Source organism: Saimiri boliviensis, chromosome 1 (assembly GCF_048565385.1).
Source record: "Saimiri boliviensis isolate mSaiBol1 chromosome 1, mSaiBol1.pri, whole genome shotgun sequence".
Classification (NCBI taxonomy): Eukaryota; Metazoa; Chordata; class Mammalia; order Primates; family Cebidae; genus Saimiri; species Saimiri boliviensis.
The window spans coordinates 64065551-64081798 of record NC_133449.1 but is presented as its reverse complement, the minus strand read 5'-3'; the positions used below and the strand labels follow the sequence as shown (position 1 = coordinate 64081798).

Sequence of the window (16248 nt, the reverse complement as noted above, 5' to 3'; positions counted from 1 at the left end):
GCTTTACTCAAAGTCTACTGATGTAAATATTGATCTAATCTGAAAAATAACTTCACAGAAACATCTAGATTAATGTTTCACTAAATACCTGGATACTATGGCCTAGTCAAATTGACGCATAAAATTAACTATCGCGGCCGGGCGCGGTGGCTCAAGCCTGTAATCCCAGCACTTTGGGAGGCCGAGGCGGGTGGATCACGAGGTCAAGAGATCGAGACCATCCTGGTCAACATTGTGAAACCCCGTCTCTACTAAAAATACTAAAAATTAGCTGGGCATGGTGGCGTGTGCCTGTAATCCCAGCCACTCAGGAGGCTGAGGCAGGAGAATTGCCTGAACCCAGGAGGCGGAGGTTGTGGTGAGCCGAGATCGCGCCATTGCACTCCAGCCTGGGTAACAAGAGCGAAACTCTGTCTCAAAAAAAAAAAAAAAAAAAAAAAAAAAAAAAAAAAAAAAAAAAAAAAAAAAAAATTAACTATCGCAGATCCCAATAGAAAGCCTGGAGTGTTTAACAGTGTTCTTCCTCCGCAGTGGGCTCTGAACTCCAGTATTTTTCCCCACAAACCCATCAGTCTGCTAAAACTCTGATTAGCTTCTCAGTCTCTTAGTTACTGCTTCTTGCTCAACTTGATCTATGATCTTGGGCCGCTTAACATTGAAAGATGTCTCAAGAGGAAAGTGGCATAGAAAGTTGTAGAAAATTCCAAATGAGTTTTCTTTCTCTCTAGAAACCTCACCTCTAGAGACCTGAATGCTCTGGTAGGTCTCTGATGCCTTCAAACAGGTGTAAATATTTTATCATAGAGGAAGAATCGTTGAGAGGCTGAAAAAAAATTATTAAATTTAACTCTCTTCATTAATAATTGTTAATAAATTTATAATGGATTAATGCTTCCTTAATGCAAAAAATAATGTGAGCTGGGTGTGGTGACTCATGCCTATAATCCTAGCACTTTTAGGAGGCTGAGGCAGAAAGATTGCTTGAGCCCAGGAGTTCGAGACCAGCCTGGGCAACATAGGGAGACCCCATTACTGGGTATATATCCAAAGGATTATAAATCATTCTACTATAAAGACACATGCACACAAATGTTCATTGCAGCACTGTTTACAATAGCAAAGACCTGGAACCAACCCAAATGCCCATCGATGATAGACTGGACAGGGAAAATATGGTACATATACACCATGGAATATTACACAGCCATCAAAAATGATGAGTTCGTGTCCTTTGTAGGGACATGGATGAAACTGGAAACCATCATTCTCAGCAAACTGACACAAGAGCAGAAAATCAAACACCGCATGTCCTCACTCATAGGCGGGTGTTGAACAATGAGAACACATGGACACAGGGAGGGGAGCACTACACACTGGGGTCCGTTGGAGGGAAATGGGGGAGGGACGAGGGGGTGGGGAGGTGGGGACAGATAGCATGGGGAGAAATGACAGATATAGGTGAGGGGAAGAAAGGCAGCAAATCACACTGCCGTGTGTGTACCTATGCAACAATCTTGCATGTTCTTCACATGTACCCCAAAACCTAAAATGCAATTAAAAAAAAAATTTAATTAAAAAAAAATTAAAAAAACGAACAAATAAACAAAACATTAACCAGGCAGGGTGGTGCACACATGTAGTCTCAGCTGCTTGGGAAGCTGAGGTGGGAGGATCTCTGGAGCCTGGGAGGTAAAGGTTCCAGTGAGCCATGATTGTGCCACTGCACTTCAGCCTGGGTGACAGAGCCAGACCCTGTCTGAAAAAATATATAAATCAATTAATATAGTTTTTTTTGTTGTTGTTTTCTTTTCTTTTCTTTCTTTTTTTTTTTTTTTTTTTTTTTTGAGACAGAGTTTCACTCTGTCGCCAGGTGCCAGGCTGGAGTGCAGTGGCACAATCTCGGCTCACTGCAACCTCCACCTCCTGGGTTCAAGCAATTCTCCTGCCTCAGCCTCCTGAGTAGCTGGGACTACAGGCACACACCACCATGCCCAGCTAATTTTTGTATTTTTAGTAGAGACGGGGTTTCACCATGTTGACCAGGATGGTCTGAATCGCTTGACCTCATGATCCACCCGCCTCAGCCTCCCAAAGTGCTGGGATTACAGGCTTGAGCCACCGCACCCAGCTTAATATAGTTTTTCTTGGAGAATAAAGAAGTAACAATAACCAAGAAATGTTTTAAAGAGAGTGAAGATACAATATTTGCTTCAACTGATATTAAAAACTATATTTAAAATGATTATATAATGTTGCTGCAATAAACAGAAATAAAGGAAAGGGGCATAGGAAGGGGATATTTCAAATCATAGAGATAGTGGTGACTAGTTAATACATAAATGGTGTTGACTAGTTAATAAATGACGTTGGGTAGTAGCCCTTGGGAAACAGAGCAGACGGGAAGTTGTTTCTTATCTTACAGTTTAAAGTAAATTTTAGCTGGGTTAAAGATTTCAGTGTAACAATATAAATAATGAAAGTGACAGATAAAATGCAGTGAAATATTTACACAATTATGAGTTGAGGAATTCTTTCCTAAATATGGCACAAAGATACATACCATGAAGGAAAAACAGATTTTATTTCATCAGAAGTTAAAACATTATCAGAGGATTACCTTGGGAGGATTATTGACTGGGAGAGCTTACTTGGAAACTTGATTTAGATAGTGGTTAAAATAGTGGTGGGCTGGGTGAGGGGGGAAGGAATCGGGGAGATGTAAGTCAAAGGGTACAAAGTAGAAGATATGTATGTAGGATGAACAAGTCTAGTGATCTAATATACAACATGAGCACTATAGGTCATAAACTGTATTGTATAAGGGATTCTTGTGAAATAAGTAGATTTTAGCTGTTTTTGTCACAATGTTAACTATGTGAAATGAGAGATACCTTAATTTGCTTCACTATTGTAACCACTGTCCTGTCTATATGTACCCCATAACATCATGTTGTAAACCTCCAATATGCACATTTAAAAAAAAGAAGACATTGAGCCCTTAAAATTGGTAGTTTACTTTACTATCTGTAGGTTATTCCTCAATTTAAAAAAATTAGTAAAACATGTTTGGCAAAAGCTACTATGAATGTAATTTTAAAAGAAATGACAAGCTCAGAATATTTGCAACAGTCATGACATAGAAAAGATTAATTAATGTCTTTCATTTAACAGCTATTGTGAATCAATAAGAAAGAATCGGCACTCTAATAGCAATGCTAAAAGCACAAATAGGCAATTTTGAAAAGATATATAAAGAAACAGTAAACAAGAAAAGATTTGCAACTCACTAATAACCAAACTCAAAACCCAGTGCAACACTGTTTTTTACTTATTAGACAACAAAAATTAACAAGTTTTATGCTGTCTAGCTAGGCTGTAGAAAACGAAAATGAATACTATTGTGCCTAAGTGGGAGAATAAATTGCAATCATTTTTTGAAGGTCTGGCTTAGCAAAAATGATTTATAATTAAAATGTACATTCTATTTGACAAACTTGTCTTTTTAAATTGCTCTAAAGAGAGAATCCCACAGGTACACAAATATAAGTAAAAGTATTGTTTGTAACAGTGACCAATCAGAAACCACTTGCATGGCCAAGTTCCATAAATACCTTGAAATATACACAGCCAATAAAATAGTTGATGATGAAAATTATACTATGGACACAGAAAAAAGAAATTCCAAAACATTTTGTGATATGGTAAAAGTGGGATTTGTTTATTGCCTTATTTGATGGATATTTATTGAGTGCCTGCATGTGTCAGACCCTCTCCTAGGTGCTGGGAGTACAGCAGTGAGCAAAAATGAAAAGAAATTGCTGCCTTCCTGGAGCTGACATTTTAATGACAAATGTAAGATAATAAAAAGCAAAATAAATCATTTAGTATATAAAATAGCATGTGCAGTATGCTACCAGTTTTCTTTTTCTTTTTACTTTTTTTTTTTTTTTTGAGATAGAGTCTCACTCTGTGGCCCAGGTTAGAGTGTAGTGGCACAATCATAGCTCAATGCAGCCTCAAACTCTTGGGCTCAAAGGCTCCTTCTGTCTCAGCCTCCCAAGTAACTGGGACTACAGATGCACACCACTACACCCAACTAATTTTCAAAATTTTCTGCAGAGACAGGGTCTTACTCTGTTGCCCTGACTAGTCTTGAACTCCTGGCTTCAAGCAATCCTCCCACTTCAGTCTCCCAAAGTGCTAGGATTACAGGCATGAGCCACTACACCTGGTCCTGATACCATGTTTTCTAAGTGTATATATTTATATTGAAAATGTCTCAAAAGATTTAAGTTCATAGTGGTTATCAGAATGGTGAGGACTTTTTTTTACTTTGTATGTCTTATTCCTGAAGTTTTTTGAGTGAGTATTCTTTTTAAATCATATGAAAATAATTTTTATTTTGACAAAAATAAAATGACAAAAGTTTATTTTTAAAAGTTTCTGAATAAATATTTGCTATTTTTTAATTCCCTTGAAGAAATTAAAAGATCAATGACTGTCAAGTGGGAAAAAATGTTATGTTGAAGAGTTCAAATGCAAATCCAAACCATGAGGATATGGGGCAATGGGAACTCTCATTCATTGCTGGTGGGAATGCCAAATGGTACATCTACTTTGAAAGACAATTTGGAAGTTTCTTACAAAACTAAACATATTCTTACCAGAAGATCTTGCAGTTGCACTCCTTGGTATTTACCCAAATGAGTTGAGAACTTATGTTCACACAGAAACTTGCAAAATAATGGTTTTGTTGTTGTTTTTGAGAGAGATTCTCTCTCTCTCACCACTCTGGAGTACAGTGGCACCATCTCAGCTCACTGCAACCTCTGCCTCCTAGGATCAAGAAATACTTCTGCTGCAGCCTCCTGAGCAGCTAGGTTGGCTACTTAAAAAAAAAAAAAAAAAAAATCTGAAAATAACAAAGTGTTGGCAAAGATGTCGAGAAATTGGAATCATTGTGCACCACTGTTGGTGGAAATGGAAAATGATGTGGTCCCTACAGATAACAGTTTGGTGCTTCATCAGAAAAGTAAAAAGAAAATTACCGGCCAGGCACGGTGGCTGAAGCCTGTAATCCCAGCACTTTGGGAGGCCGAGGCAGGCGGATCATGCAGTCAGGAGTTCAAGACCAGCCTGGCCAACATGGTGAAACCCTGTTTCTACTAGAGATACAAAAAATTAGCTGGGTGTGGTGGCACGTGCCTGTAATTCCAGCTACTTAGGAGGCTGAGGCAGGAGAATCATGTGAACCAGGGAGTTGGAGGTTGCAGTGAGCTCAGATTGCACCACTGCACTCCAGCCTGGTGACAGAGCGAGACTACGACTCAAAAAAAAAAAAAAAAAAGAAAGAAAGAAAATTACCAAATGGTCCAGCAATTCCCCATCTGGGTTTATACCCAAAAGAAGTAAAAGCAGGGTCTCAAAGAGTTCACCCATGTTCATAGTGGCATGAATCACAATAGCCAGGAAGAGAAAGGTCTTCAAGTGTCACTCAATAGATGAATGGATAAACAGAATGTGTTATATAGATACAATGAAATATTATTCAGCTTTAAAAAGGAAGGAGGCCACACATTGGCTCATGCCTATAATCCCAGCACTTTGGGAGACTGAGGCAGGAGGATCGCTTGAAACCAGCCTAGGCAACATATTGAGACCCACCCCCACCTCTAAAAAAATTAAAAATTTTTTATTTTATATTTATGTGTTTTTTTTTTTTTCAGACAGAGTTTCACTCTTGTCACCCAGGCTGGAGTGCAATGGCGCGATCTCAGCTCACTGCAACCTCTGCCTCCTGGGTTCAGGCAATTCTCCTGCCTCAGTCTCCTGAGTAGCTGGGATTACAGGCACGTGCCACCATGCCCAGCTAATTTTTTGTATTTTTACAAAGGGGTTTCACCATGTTGACCAGGATGGTCTCGATCTCTTGACCTTGTGATCCACCCGCCTCGGCCTCCCAAAGTGCTGGGATTACAGGCTTGAGCCATTGCGCCAGGCCCCAAAAATTAAAATTTAAAAAAAAAATTGCGCCGGGCGCGGTGGCTCAAGCCTGTAATCCCAGCACTTTGGGAGGCTGAGGCGGGTGGATCACGAGGTCGAGAGATCGAGACCATCCTGGTCAACATGGTGAAACCCCGTCTCTACTAAAAATACAAAAAACTAGCTGGGCGTGGTGGTGCATGCCTGTAATCCCAGCTACTTAGGAGGCTGAGGCAGGAGAATTGCCTGAGCCCAGGAGGCGGAGGTTGCGGTGAGCCGAGATCGCGCCATTGCACTCCAGCCTGGGTAACAAGAGCGAAACTCCGTCTCAAAAAAAAAAAAAAAAAAAAAAAAAAAAAAAAAATTGCACCGGGCGCGGTGGCTCAAGCCTGTAATCCCAGCACTTTGGGAGGCCGAGGTGGGTGGATCACGAGGTCAAGAGATCGAGACCATCCTGGTCAACATGGTGAAACCCCGTTTCTACTAAAAATACAAAAAATTAGCTGGGCATGGTGGCACGTGCCTATAATCCCAGCTACTCAGGAGGCTGAGGCAGGAGAATTGCCTGAGCCCAGGAGGCGGAGGTTGCAGTGAGCAGAGATCGCACCATTGCACTCTGGCCTGGCTAACAAGAGCGAAACTCCATCTGAAAAAAAAAAAAAAAAAAAAATTAGCTGGGTGTGGTGGACCATGCCTATAGTCCTAGCTGTTTGGAAGATTGGGGCAGGAGCATTGTTTGAGCCTAGGAGTTTGGGGCTGCAGTGAGCTATGATCATGCACTGAACACCAGGCTGGGTGACAAAGTAGGGCCCTATCTCTGAAAAATAAAATTAGATAAATACAAAGCAAGGAAATTTTGACACATGCTACAGCATGGATGAACCTTGAGGACACTGTATGATTCCACTCTTAAGAGGTACCTAGAGTTGTCAGATTCAGAGACAGAAAGTAGAAGAGCGATTGCCAGGGGCTGGAGGAAGGGAAAGTGAGGAGTCATTTAATGCACAGTTTCAGTTTTGCAAAATGGAAAAGTTCTGGAGACTGGTTTTACAACAATGTGAATATACTTAATAGTACAGAACCCACTGGGCGTTCATGCCTGTAATCCCAGCACTTTGGGAGGCGGAGGTAGGTGGATCACCTAAGGTCAGGAATTCGAGACCAACCTTGCCAACATGACAAAAACACCATTTCTATTAAAAATACAAAAATTAGCTGGACGTGGTGGCAGGTGCCTGTAATCCCAGCTACTCAGGAGGTTGAGGCAAGAGAATCTCTTGAACCCAAGAGGTGGAAGTTGTAGTGAGCCGAGATCACATCATTGCATTCCAGCCTGGGTGACAGGAGCGAAACTTTGTCTCAAAAAAAAATTTAAAAGTACAGAATCATACTTTTAAAATGGTTAATATTGTAAATTTTATGTTATATGTGTTTTCCACAATTACAATTTTTTTTAAGTTAAAATGTAGAAAAAGAAGTGCTTAGCCTTCCTAAGGATGTTATAAAACAGACACTAAATAGGAAAGACATTTGATTAAACTTCATAAGGTAAATGCTACCAGACAAAATCGAAAGGCAAATGTTAAACAGGTGGGAAAATATTTGCAACACTTGTGATAGACGAAAGGCTAATAATATTAGTAATATAATATACAAAGATCTCTTATAACTTAAGAAGATAAAAGTGAACAATCAAATCAAAAAAAAAAGAAAAAGAAAAAAACAGGAACCAGCCATTTTCAGAGAAGTTCAGGCACAGTGGCTCACGCCTGTAATTCTAGAACTTTGGGAGGCCAAGGAAGGCAGATCACCTGAGGTCAGGAGATCCAGACCAGCCTGGCCAACATAGCGAAACCCCATCTCTATGAAAAAAAATAAAATACAAAAATTAGTCAGCCATGGCGGCGCACACCTGTAATCCCAACTACTTGGGAGGCTGAGGCATGAGAATCATTTGAACCCAGGAGGCAGATGTTGCAGTGAGCCAAGGTCACACCACTGCACTCCAGCCTGGGCGACAGAGGGAGACTGTCTCAAAAAAAAAAAAAAAAAAAAAGAAGAAAAGTTAACCTAAGACAAACGTGTTCATTCTCATTAGTTACCACATAATTTTAACTTTTAATTTTAGGCTGGGTGCAGTGGCTCATGCCTGTAATTCCAACACCGTGGGAGGCTGAAGCTGTTGGATCGCTTGAGACCAGGAGTTCAAGACCAACCTGGTCAACATGATAACACCCTGTCTCTTAAAAAAAAAAAAAAAAAAAAAATTAGCTGGGCAGGGTGGCGCATGCCTGTAATCCCAGCTACATGGAGGCTAAGGCAGGAGAATCACCTGAGCCCAGAAAGTCAAGGCTCTAGTGAGATGTGATTGTACCACTGCACTCCAGTCTGGGCAACAGAACAAAACCCTGCCTCAGTAATAATAATAATTTTAAAACAAGAAGATGCTAAGTTTCTCCTTCCCGATTAGGAAACAGTTAAAAGATGGATAATTGCCAATGTTCCACATGGTTCATCTGGACACAAGGAGAACCAGACAAGCAGAGTGGCTCATTTGGACAACTGCCCACTCAAGGAAACAACTCAATGTGAACACCTAGTTTGTATATTTTCCTTTTTTTTTTTTTTCAACCATTGCATATATTACTTTTGTAATTGGGGAAAAAACCAAAACAGTTCTAAGGTAGCCAGTCATATGAAAATTGACATGTTTCTAAATGTAATAAACAAATGCAATGCCCTAAAAACAAAACAAAACAAAACAAAACAAAACAAAAAAAACCCCATGTTAATGCTAACTGTCTGAAATAACATGTAGAGGGAGGTGGTCTCATACTCTCTTGGCAGGAGTGTAAATTGGTATAAATTTTTGAAAGACAACTTGGCAGTTTCCATCAATATTTCACATGTGCTTACTTGATCAAACAATTCCACTTTAACAAATTTACCATATGAAAATACTTCCACATGTGTACAAAGGCACATGTACAAAGTATTATTAATGTTAGCAGTGTTTGCATGAGTAAAAAAACCTGGAAATGACTCAAGAGCCCATCATAGGATATTGGTCAAATAATTTATGGTATTTTCCCTACTATGGGAAACGCCAAGAGTTTAAAAATTATATGAACTGATTTTGAAAGACATTCAACAGTATTATTAAGAGAACATGACAAGTTTCAGAACAGTTGTAAAAACATATGAAATGACATAATCCCATTTTTGTAAAATAATATTAAAATGTTAGAAAAAATCTGGAGAAAAATTATTTTTTAAATAGATATTCTATTGCTGTTAACAGTGGCCTTCTCTGACTTAGGTCACTTAGAGCTAAGTGGGATTATTGGGAACACTTGCTTTCTAAAATACACATTTTTGTAATTTTTTTTTTTTTTTTATTGAGACGGAGTCTTGCTCTGTCACCAGGCTGGAGTGCAGTGGCGCAATCTCAGCTCACTGCAACCTCTGCCTCCTGGGTTCAAGCGATTCTTCCGCCTCAGCCTCCCGAATAGCTGGGACCACAGGAGTGTGCCACCATGCCCAGCTAATTTCTGTATTTTTAGTACAGATGTGGTTTCACCATGTTGGCAGGATGGTCTTGATCTCTTGACCTCATGATCCGCCCACCTTGTTCTCCCAAAGTGCTGGGATTACAGGCATGAGCTACCACACCTGGCCACATTTTTGTATTTTTTGAATTTTTTGCATTGAATTTTTGAAACCAGGAAAAAATGTTAAATATAAAAAACCAAGTACCTGGTGTAACCTCCCCCACCTCTGATCGCCCCCTAAGCATGTCTTCAGAGCTTCAGTTTATTCAGTTAGTCCCTGCTTTCTGGTCTCTGGGCTGTTTGGAGCCTAGATCACAACCAGTGCCTTTTTGTTGTTTATCGGCTGGCTGTGCCAACTAAGAGGTGAATATCCGTAAGGGCAAGGTGTCCCCATCTGCACCCTGACCTTGGTGCTGAGTGATTAGAAGAAAGCTCATCTGTGAAGCAACCCTTACTTGGAGAAGGGAAAGGATGCCCCCCTCTAGACCCATGATCAGGTCAAGGGAGATTGGCACCCTGTCCTTGCCCTGGCCTCATTGCCACACACGAAGAGAGACTCAGAGGTGGAGGCTTATGATCCTGTCACTTAGCGTTGAGCTACCTGCCTTGGCCAGTTGGGACTGAGAGCTCCCTGTCCATGCTGGGACAGCTCACACCTCATCCACTGCCACCTTCTATGCAGCACAGCTCCAGAAAAGGAGTCTTCTTCCCTCCAGAATCCCCAGTGAAGGCTTTTCCAGGAACGTGAAAGGCTCAGGAAGCTTCCCACAGGGCACTTAAGCACTAAACACACAGGCCAGTGGTCAAATGATGAGTAAATGAAACTTACAATGACAAAAGTGTTCCTTCTCCACAGGGAACACCTGCAGGTCATCATGCAAAGCCTTCTTTAATCTTTCCTCTGGGCTCTCTCAGCAGAGGACACTCCTCATTCACACCTCATCCTGCATCAATTTTCAGTTAATGAGGAAGTCAGACCTGCACCAAGCCATTGCACCAGGCCACCCCAAACCACCTGGAACTCCCAGTGCACTTAGCAGGTATGCAATGCATGCTTCTTCTGTGGAAGTGGGGGTATCCTGGGCACCAGGTGGGGAAAGTTTGAGAAACAGAGATGGCTGAGGCCCACTCCCAGAGTTTCTGATTCAGTAGGTCTAGGTGACGCCTGAGAATCTGCATTGTGAGCACACTCCCATGCCACGCTGTTGCTGTGTTCTTGTGGTCCCATGCTTTGGGAACCTCTGTGTTGAAGATGGAACAGGAAGGCAGTCAGGAAGCTGTGCCCCACTCCAGGCCATATAGGAGTGGAACCTGAGGTAGTGCAGGCCAGCAGGGATGGAGGGGAAGATCCAGAACTGAGGGCATTTCTGATGGGGAGAGCACCAGGCTGTGGTACCCAGGTGGTTGTGGGAGCATGAGGGAGAGAGAGGGTTCTCAACTGGCTGATTAGACTGACTGGCATCTAGCTTAAAGGGCTGAGGGGACCGACTCAGAGGTTGGTAACCCAGGAGGCACAGCAGCTTTAAGGGTAGGTAAGAAGGGTTCAGATTTAAACAGGATGAGTTTAAAGAGCTGGAGAGTCATCTGGATTGGGATGTCCAATAGGCAATTGATTATTTTAGTCTGGATCAGGGTGCGGGATGGGGACCATGGGAATGTGGAGTTGAAAGTAATACCACAGAACTGGTAGCTGATAATGTGGGAAATGAACCAGCTACCTAAGGAGAGTACATGAATTACACAAAGAAGAGCAAGAACCAGCCGGGCATGGTGGCTCAGGCCTGCAATCCCAGCACTTTGGGAGACCAAGGCGAGAGGATTGCTTGAACTCAGGAGTTCAAGAGCAAGACCCTGTCTAATTAAAAAAAAAAAAAAAAAAAGTAGAAGCTCAAGAACCACAGGACTGTGGAAAATCCTACAGACCGGGAGTCTTGTTAGGTGTGTCTCAATCCTGAAGCAGGTCCCTAGGTCTGTATTCTCTATATTTAGAGACTGGTAGAGGAAATCCAGGAAGGAGCCAAGAGAGAATGAAGTTCCACAGGAAGCTTAAGGTGTCCTGAGACCCTCAGAGAACTCAGCCTAGGGGTTAGGAGCTTGTGGCAAGGTGCAACAGGTGAGAAGGGCACACAGGATTTCTTTCCTGGGTGCAGATGGCATTTCCCTTCAGCTTTCCTTGGTCCCAGGCTCATGCCAGACAAGGCACAATTGCACCCGTTTTGGGGACAGTGCCTGGGACACCCAGGCAGACCAAGGCAGCATGCGGCAGGGCCTGAGGAGGGAGGTGTGGACAGAGGAGGCCCACTGCCATTCTTGGTATGGTTCTCACTCCAGGAGCACAGCTGCATCTGGTCTCACTCTGGGAAGCTTATAAGGCCTGGTGTGAGTTTTGTTTATGCAAGTGCAGCATAAAAGGAACAAATCTACCAGCACCGGGGCTGTTGCCACTGAGTCCTTTTGCATACATTTTTCAAATGATAATTCACTCTATCCACCCCCCTTTACTACCCCCAAGGCAATTTATTGAAAAAACCACCTTATATGGTAATATTGCTAACACACCGTCAGCTGGCCTTTTTAGGGACTTTGTTTAAAGAAGATCCGCCTCTGGGGTTTTATATTGCTCTGGTATTCATGCCAAAGACACACCAGCCCTCAGTCACTGGGAGAAGAACCTCTCATACCCTCAGTGAGTACTGTATGGCTTTTGCCGTCTCTTCCTTTCTGGGGCTGCCTGGCCTCCTGGGTGCGGGAGGTGCCTTCAGATTGGCCTGGCTTCTGTGACGCTGGTCCAGATCACACGCCAGGGCCCTTGGTGGGCAGCGGCACCTGCAAGCATACTGTGGCCTGCTGGGAAAAGGCATCTCTGGCCATGGGACATCCTGGGGCAGGGGCAGCTTGGAACTGTGCTCCCTGCCTTGGACTGGGGGCCGGTGGGATATAATGCCTGCAGATTCTACTAGCCCTGCTCCCCAGGGCCAGTGCAGATCCACACCCTTATGTCCTTTGTCTTGGGTCAGAATGTCTGGGAGGCTGTTTTAGGGGATCAGATACTTTGCAGAAAAACAGCTTCTTTTCAGAATGTTTGAGGCAAAGCCAACAGTGGTTCTGGTGCCTGTGAGCGGTTTAGTCCCTGAAATGTCTGTGCTGGGAATGGGAGGGTATTTTTTTCAGTTCCCATGTGGGTCTCTCTCTGTCTTCTGATTTGTGCTTGACTGAGGAGAATGGAGGGGTTTTGTAGTCCTTGAAGGCTCTAGGATTATTGGGGGAGGGGGAAAATCCCACTTGCCCTGTAGCATCATGAGGTTTTAGGGTAGAAGGAACTTGGGACCCATCTAGTTCATTCTTCTAGGATGAGGCTATTGAGTGAGGCCTAGAGACGTTCAGCCACTCATCCAAAAGACTCACACCCAACTGTGAAACAATTTATGGATGTCATTACTCCCCACAACCCACCCAACACACACAGACACACACACACAAAGAATTAAGAGGAAGATGAGACTAAGGGGCCACTTCCACATTCAGCGTCAGAATTCACTAGCATCTCTTCACAGAAGAGGCAGGCTGGTGTGGCGGTGCAGGCCTTGAAGGCAAACTGCCAGACTAACCAAGTTACTGAGCGACCTCAGTTTCCTCACCTGTAAAATGGTGGCAAGAATAATATCTACTTGGCGATGGTGTGATAATTAAATGAGAGAATGCATATACACAGCACTCAGCTCAAGGCTGTCAGGGCTTGGCCTGAGTTCTCAAACTTTAAGAATCACCTGGAGGGCTTGTTAAAACACAGATTGCCCTATGCCCTACCCCAGATTCTGATTCCAGTAGGCCAAGATCAGGCCTGATACTTGGAATTTCTAACAAGCTCCCAGGTGATGCTGAGGCTGCTGGTCTGGGAAGACACTTTGTACAGGGAGGCTCTAAGTGCTCACTTCAATTACTTGAATGTGGGTTTGGACTCTAATACTAACCCTTGGGCTGAAAAGAGGCAGAGCTTCCTGTGACAGATGGATGGGTCCTGGAGAAACTGCAATAAGCAGTAAAATGCTACATGACAGGCCTGAGAAAACAGGATGGGCAGTGTGACATCATGACCTTGGGGTGAGACAGCTTTCCTCTTTCCTCTTCCACATTCTGCCAACATTTATTGAGCACTTATTGTGGACCAGGCACTATCCCTGCTCCTTAGGGACATTGGAGGGGCTTCTGCAGTTACTGGAAGAGACAGATAAACAAATGAGAACCATGGAGCAAATAAGTACATGAAAGAGGTAAAGGCCAGAAGGAGCCCATCACTCAGCCCAGGAGTTATCAGGGAAGACTTCCTGAAGGAAGAGGTGCCTGAGCTGGGTGCTGAAGTAAGGTAGTCCTGGTAAAGAGGAAGCATGGTCTTTGGGACTCAAGTGGCTCACCTCCACTGAGTTTAGATGGCAAGGCAGGAATCAGATAAAACTAAATTCAAAGAGGTCAGCGGGGTTGGATTACGAAGGCTTTAGACGCTGAAGGATCAGGCTATGGGGAGCCACGGAAGGGTTTTAATCTGGAGGGTGTCTGTTGAAGGGGCTGCTTTGGCAGCTGTAAGGAGAGTGGACTGGAACAGGGCAAGAGTGCTACTGCAGCGTGTGGTGGTCTCGAGCTGGTGGCATGAGTGGCGTGGAGATAGAAGAGGGGCTGGTGATAGGTTGGGAGTGAAGAGGGTGGCACCAGGGCATTGGGCGTGGGCACAGGGTGGGTGGTGGGAGTCTCTGAGGGCGGCTCCAGGCAGAGGCTGGTGATGAGGAGAGCAGTCCTGAAGGTGTGGAGTTGGGGTGCTGGTGGGTTTGGGGGGCAGATGCACAGCATGCTCTGCAGGTCTAGAGCTCAAGAGAGGGGTCTGGATAGGAGTGGAGCAGGGGAGTGAATGGGAGTCTGGGTAACAGCCAGAAGAGAGGGCACCCACAACAAATTCTGGAGGATCCAAAATATTACTCAGCAGAGTTGTGTTTAATTGAACTCCTGTATGTATATGAACCCAGTGATGATACCCCAAAGTTAATTAGAGGGGCTTTTAGAGTTTTCCACCATGGCAGTGTTTTTCATAGATGATTTCTCCCTGCCAGGGTTTCTGATGGTTTGTATATATGTGTAGGCAAATAATGAAAGGCAGAGAGGCAGTTGCTTACATGACACTTGAAGCTCTCACCCAAAAACCTGTCCCCAACTATTGTTTGAAATCTCATCATCGCACAGGCCTTCCTTTTAGGCCTAACATTTTCTGTCAGAATGAAAATGTCTTTGAGAACTGACATAAATTCCATTTTCAATAGTCATTGATGTGTGAAATGGATCGTTCAATTCCTTTCAATATGACAGGCTTCATCCTGGGAGCAAGTTTTGATGGAGAAGAGTAAGAAAGATTAGTAAGAATTATTATTCTTTACAGCCCTTGACGACAGGGGTTGAGAAACTTTTTCTGTAGAGACCCAGATAGTAAATATTTTAGGCTTTCAGAGCCTGAATGTCCCTGTCACAAGTGCTCAATTCTATCATTGTAACAAAAGCAGCCATAGATAATATGAAAGTGAATGGGTATGGCTGTGTTTCGGTAAAACTTTACTTATTCAACTCTGAGATTTGAATGTCATATAATCTCCAAGGATCATGAAGTAGTATTTGTCTTTTGCTTTTTTCCTCAACCATTTGAACATATAAGGCTGGGCGCAGTGGCTCCCACCTGTAATCCCAACACTTTGGGAGGACGATTTGAGGCCAGGAGTTTGAGACCAGCCTGGGCAACATAGCAAGACCCTGTCTCTACAAAAAAAATTTTTTGAAATAAGCAGAATGTAGTGGCCATGCCAGCCACATGCCTGCCATCCCAGCTACTACTAGAAAGGATCCTTGAGCTCAGGAGTTCAAGCCTGCAGTGAGCTTGATGGTGCCACTGCACTCAATGCCTAGGTGACAGAGTGAGGCCCTATCTCTCAAAAAAAAAAAAAAAAAAAAAGAATGAAAGAAAGAAAAAGAATAAAAACATTCTGAGATATAGGTAATACAGAAACAGGCAGAGTTTGCCTACCCTGATTTACAGTGTCTGTGGCACCTTCATTTCCATTCCATTATCTTGTGAGATAGACACCATCATTTCCATTTTCTAGTGGAGGAAACTAAGGCCCAGGAAAGGACGAAGGGACTGGGCTGTGAAAGAGGGTGCCAGGAGGGAGAAGAGGGTAAAGGAAGGAGCAGTGAGAGGAGGTCCAGAGCCAAACTTGTCTCCTTCCGGGTGCTGGGGAGGGTGGATTTTAACAGCTCTGCCCTCACATTGGGTTTGGGGTGGCCAGGGAGACGGGTGAATGAGCAGATGACTTGCACTCATTTTGTCTTTTGTTTCTGGCCACCTCTGGGGCAAGGGGAATAAAAGCTTCATTCCTGAGTCAGTGAGAGCATCAATGAAGCCCAGCTGTCGTTCAGGCTGAAAGAGCTAGAACAACTTTCTCTGCTCCCTGCCAGCATGAAGCGGTTGTGACCCCAGGAAACCACAGTGACTTTGGCTCTGGTTCAGCTGACATGCTCGAGTCTAGCCACAAATTACCAGAAAACAGCTGAGGAAAGTTTAGAATTTCTCCTGGCAGAGACGGTCCAGGAGTCTAGCTCCAGGGTGAACTCCTTCCCAGAGCAGCGTGGGGCCCTTCAGAGGCGCAGCTCCACCAGCCCTCCCCTGCTTTCCCTGCCCTCA

The 16248-nt window shown here is 43.6% G+C and overlaps 1 protein-coding gene across 2 annotated transcripts in view; it reads left to right on the top strand.

Annotated features, from left to right (window-relative positions):
- ACTG2 (actin gamma 2, smooth muscle) overlaps nucleotides 1–16248 on the top strand; it is a 48301-nt gene that overhangs the window by 11261 nt on the left and 20792 nt on the right. The window contains exon 4 of one of the 2 annotated variants that reach the window (XM_010333445.2): nucleotides 10390–10573. In XM_010333445.2, coding sequence (XP_010331747.1) covers nucleotides 10390–10573 — 184 coding nt within the window. Of the gene's footprint in view, nucleotides 1–10389; nucleotides 10574–12112; nucleotides 12220–16248 lie in introns of those variants that run through there. The other variant, XM_010333447.2, reaches the window with a different exon arrangement.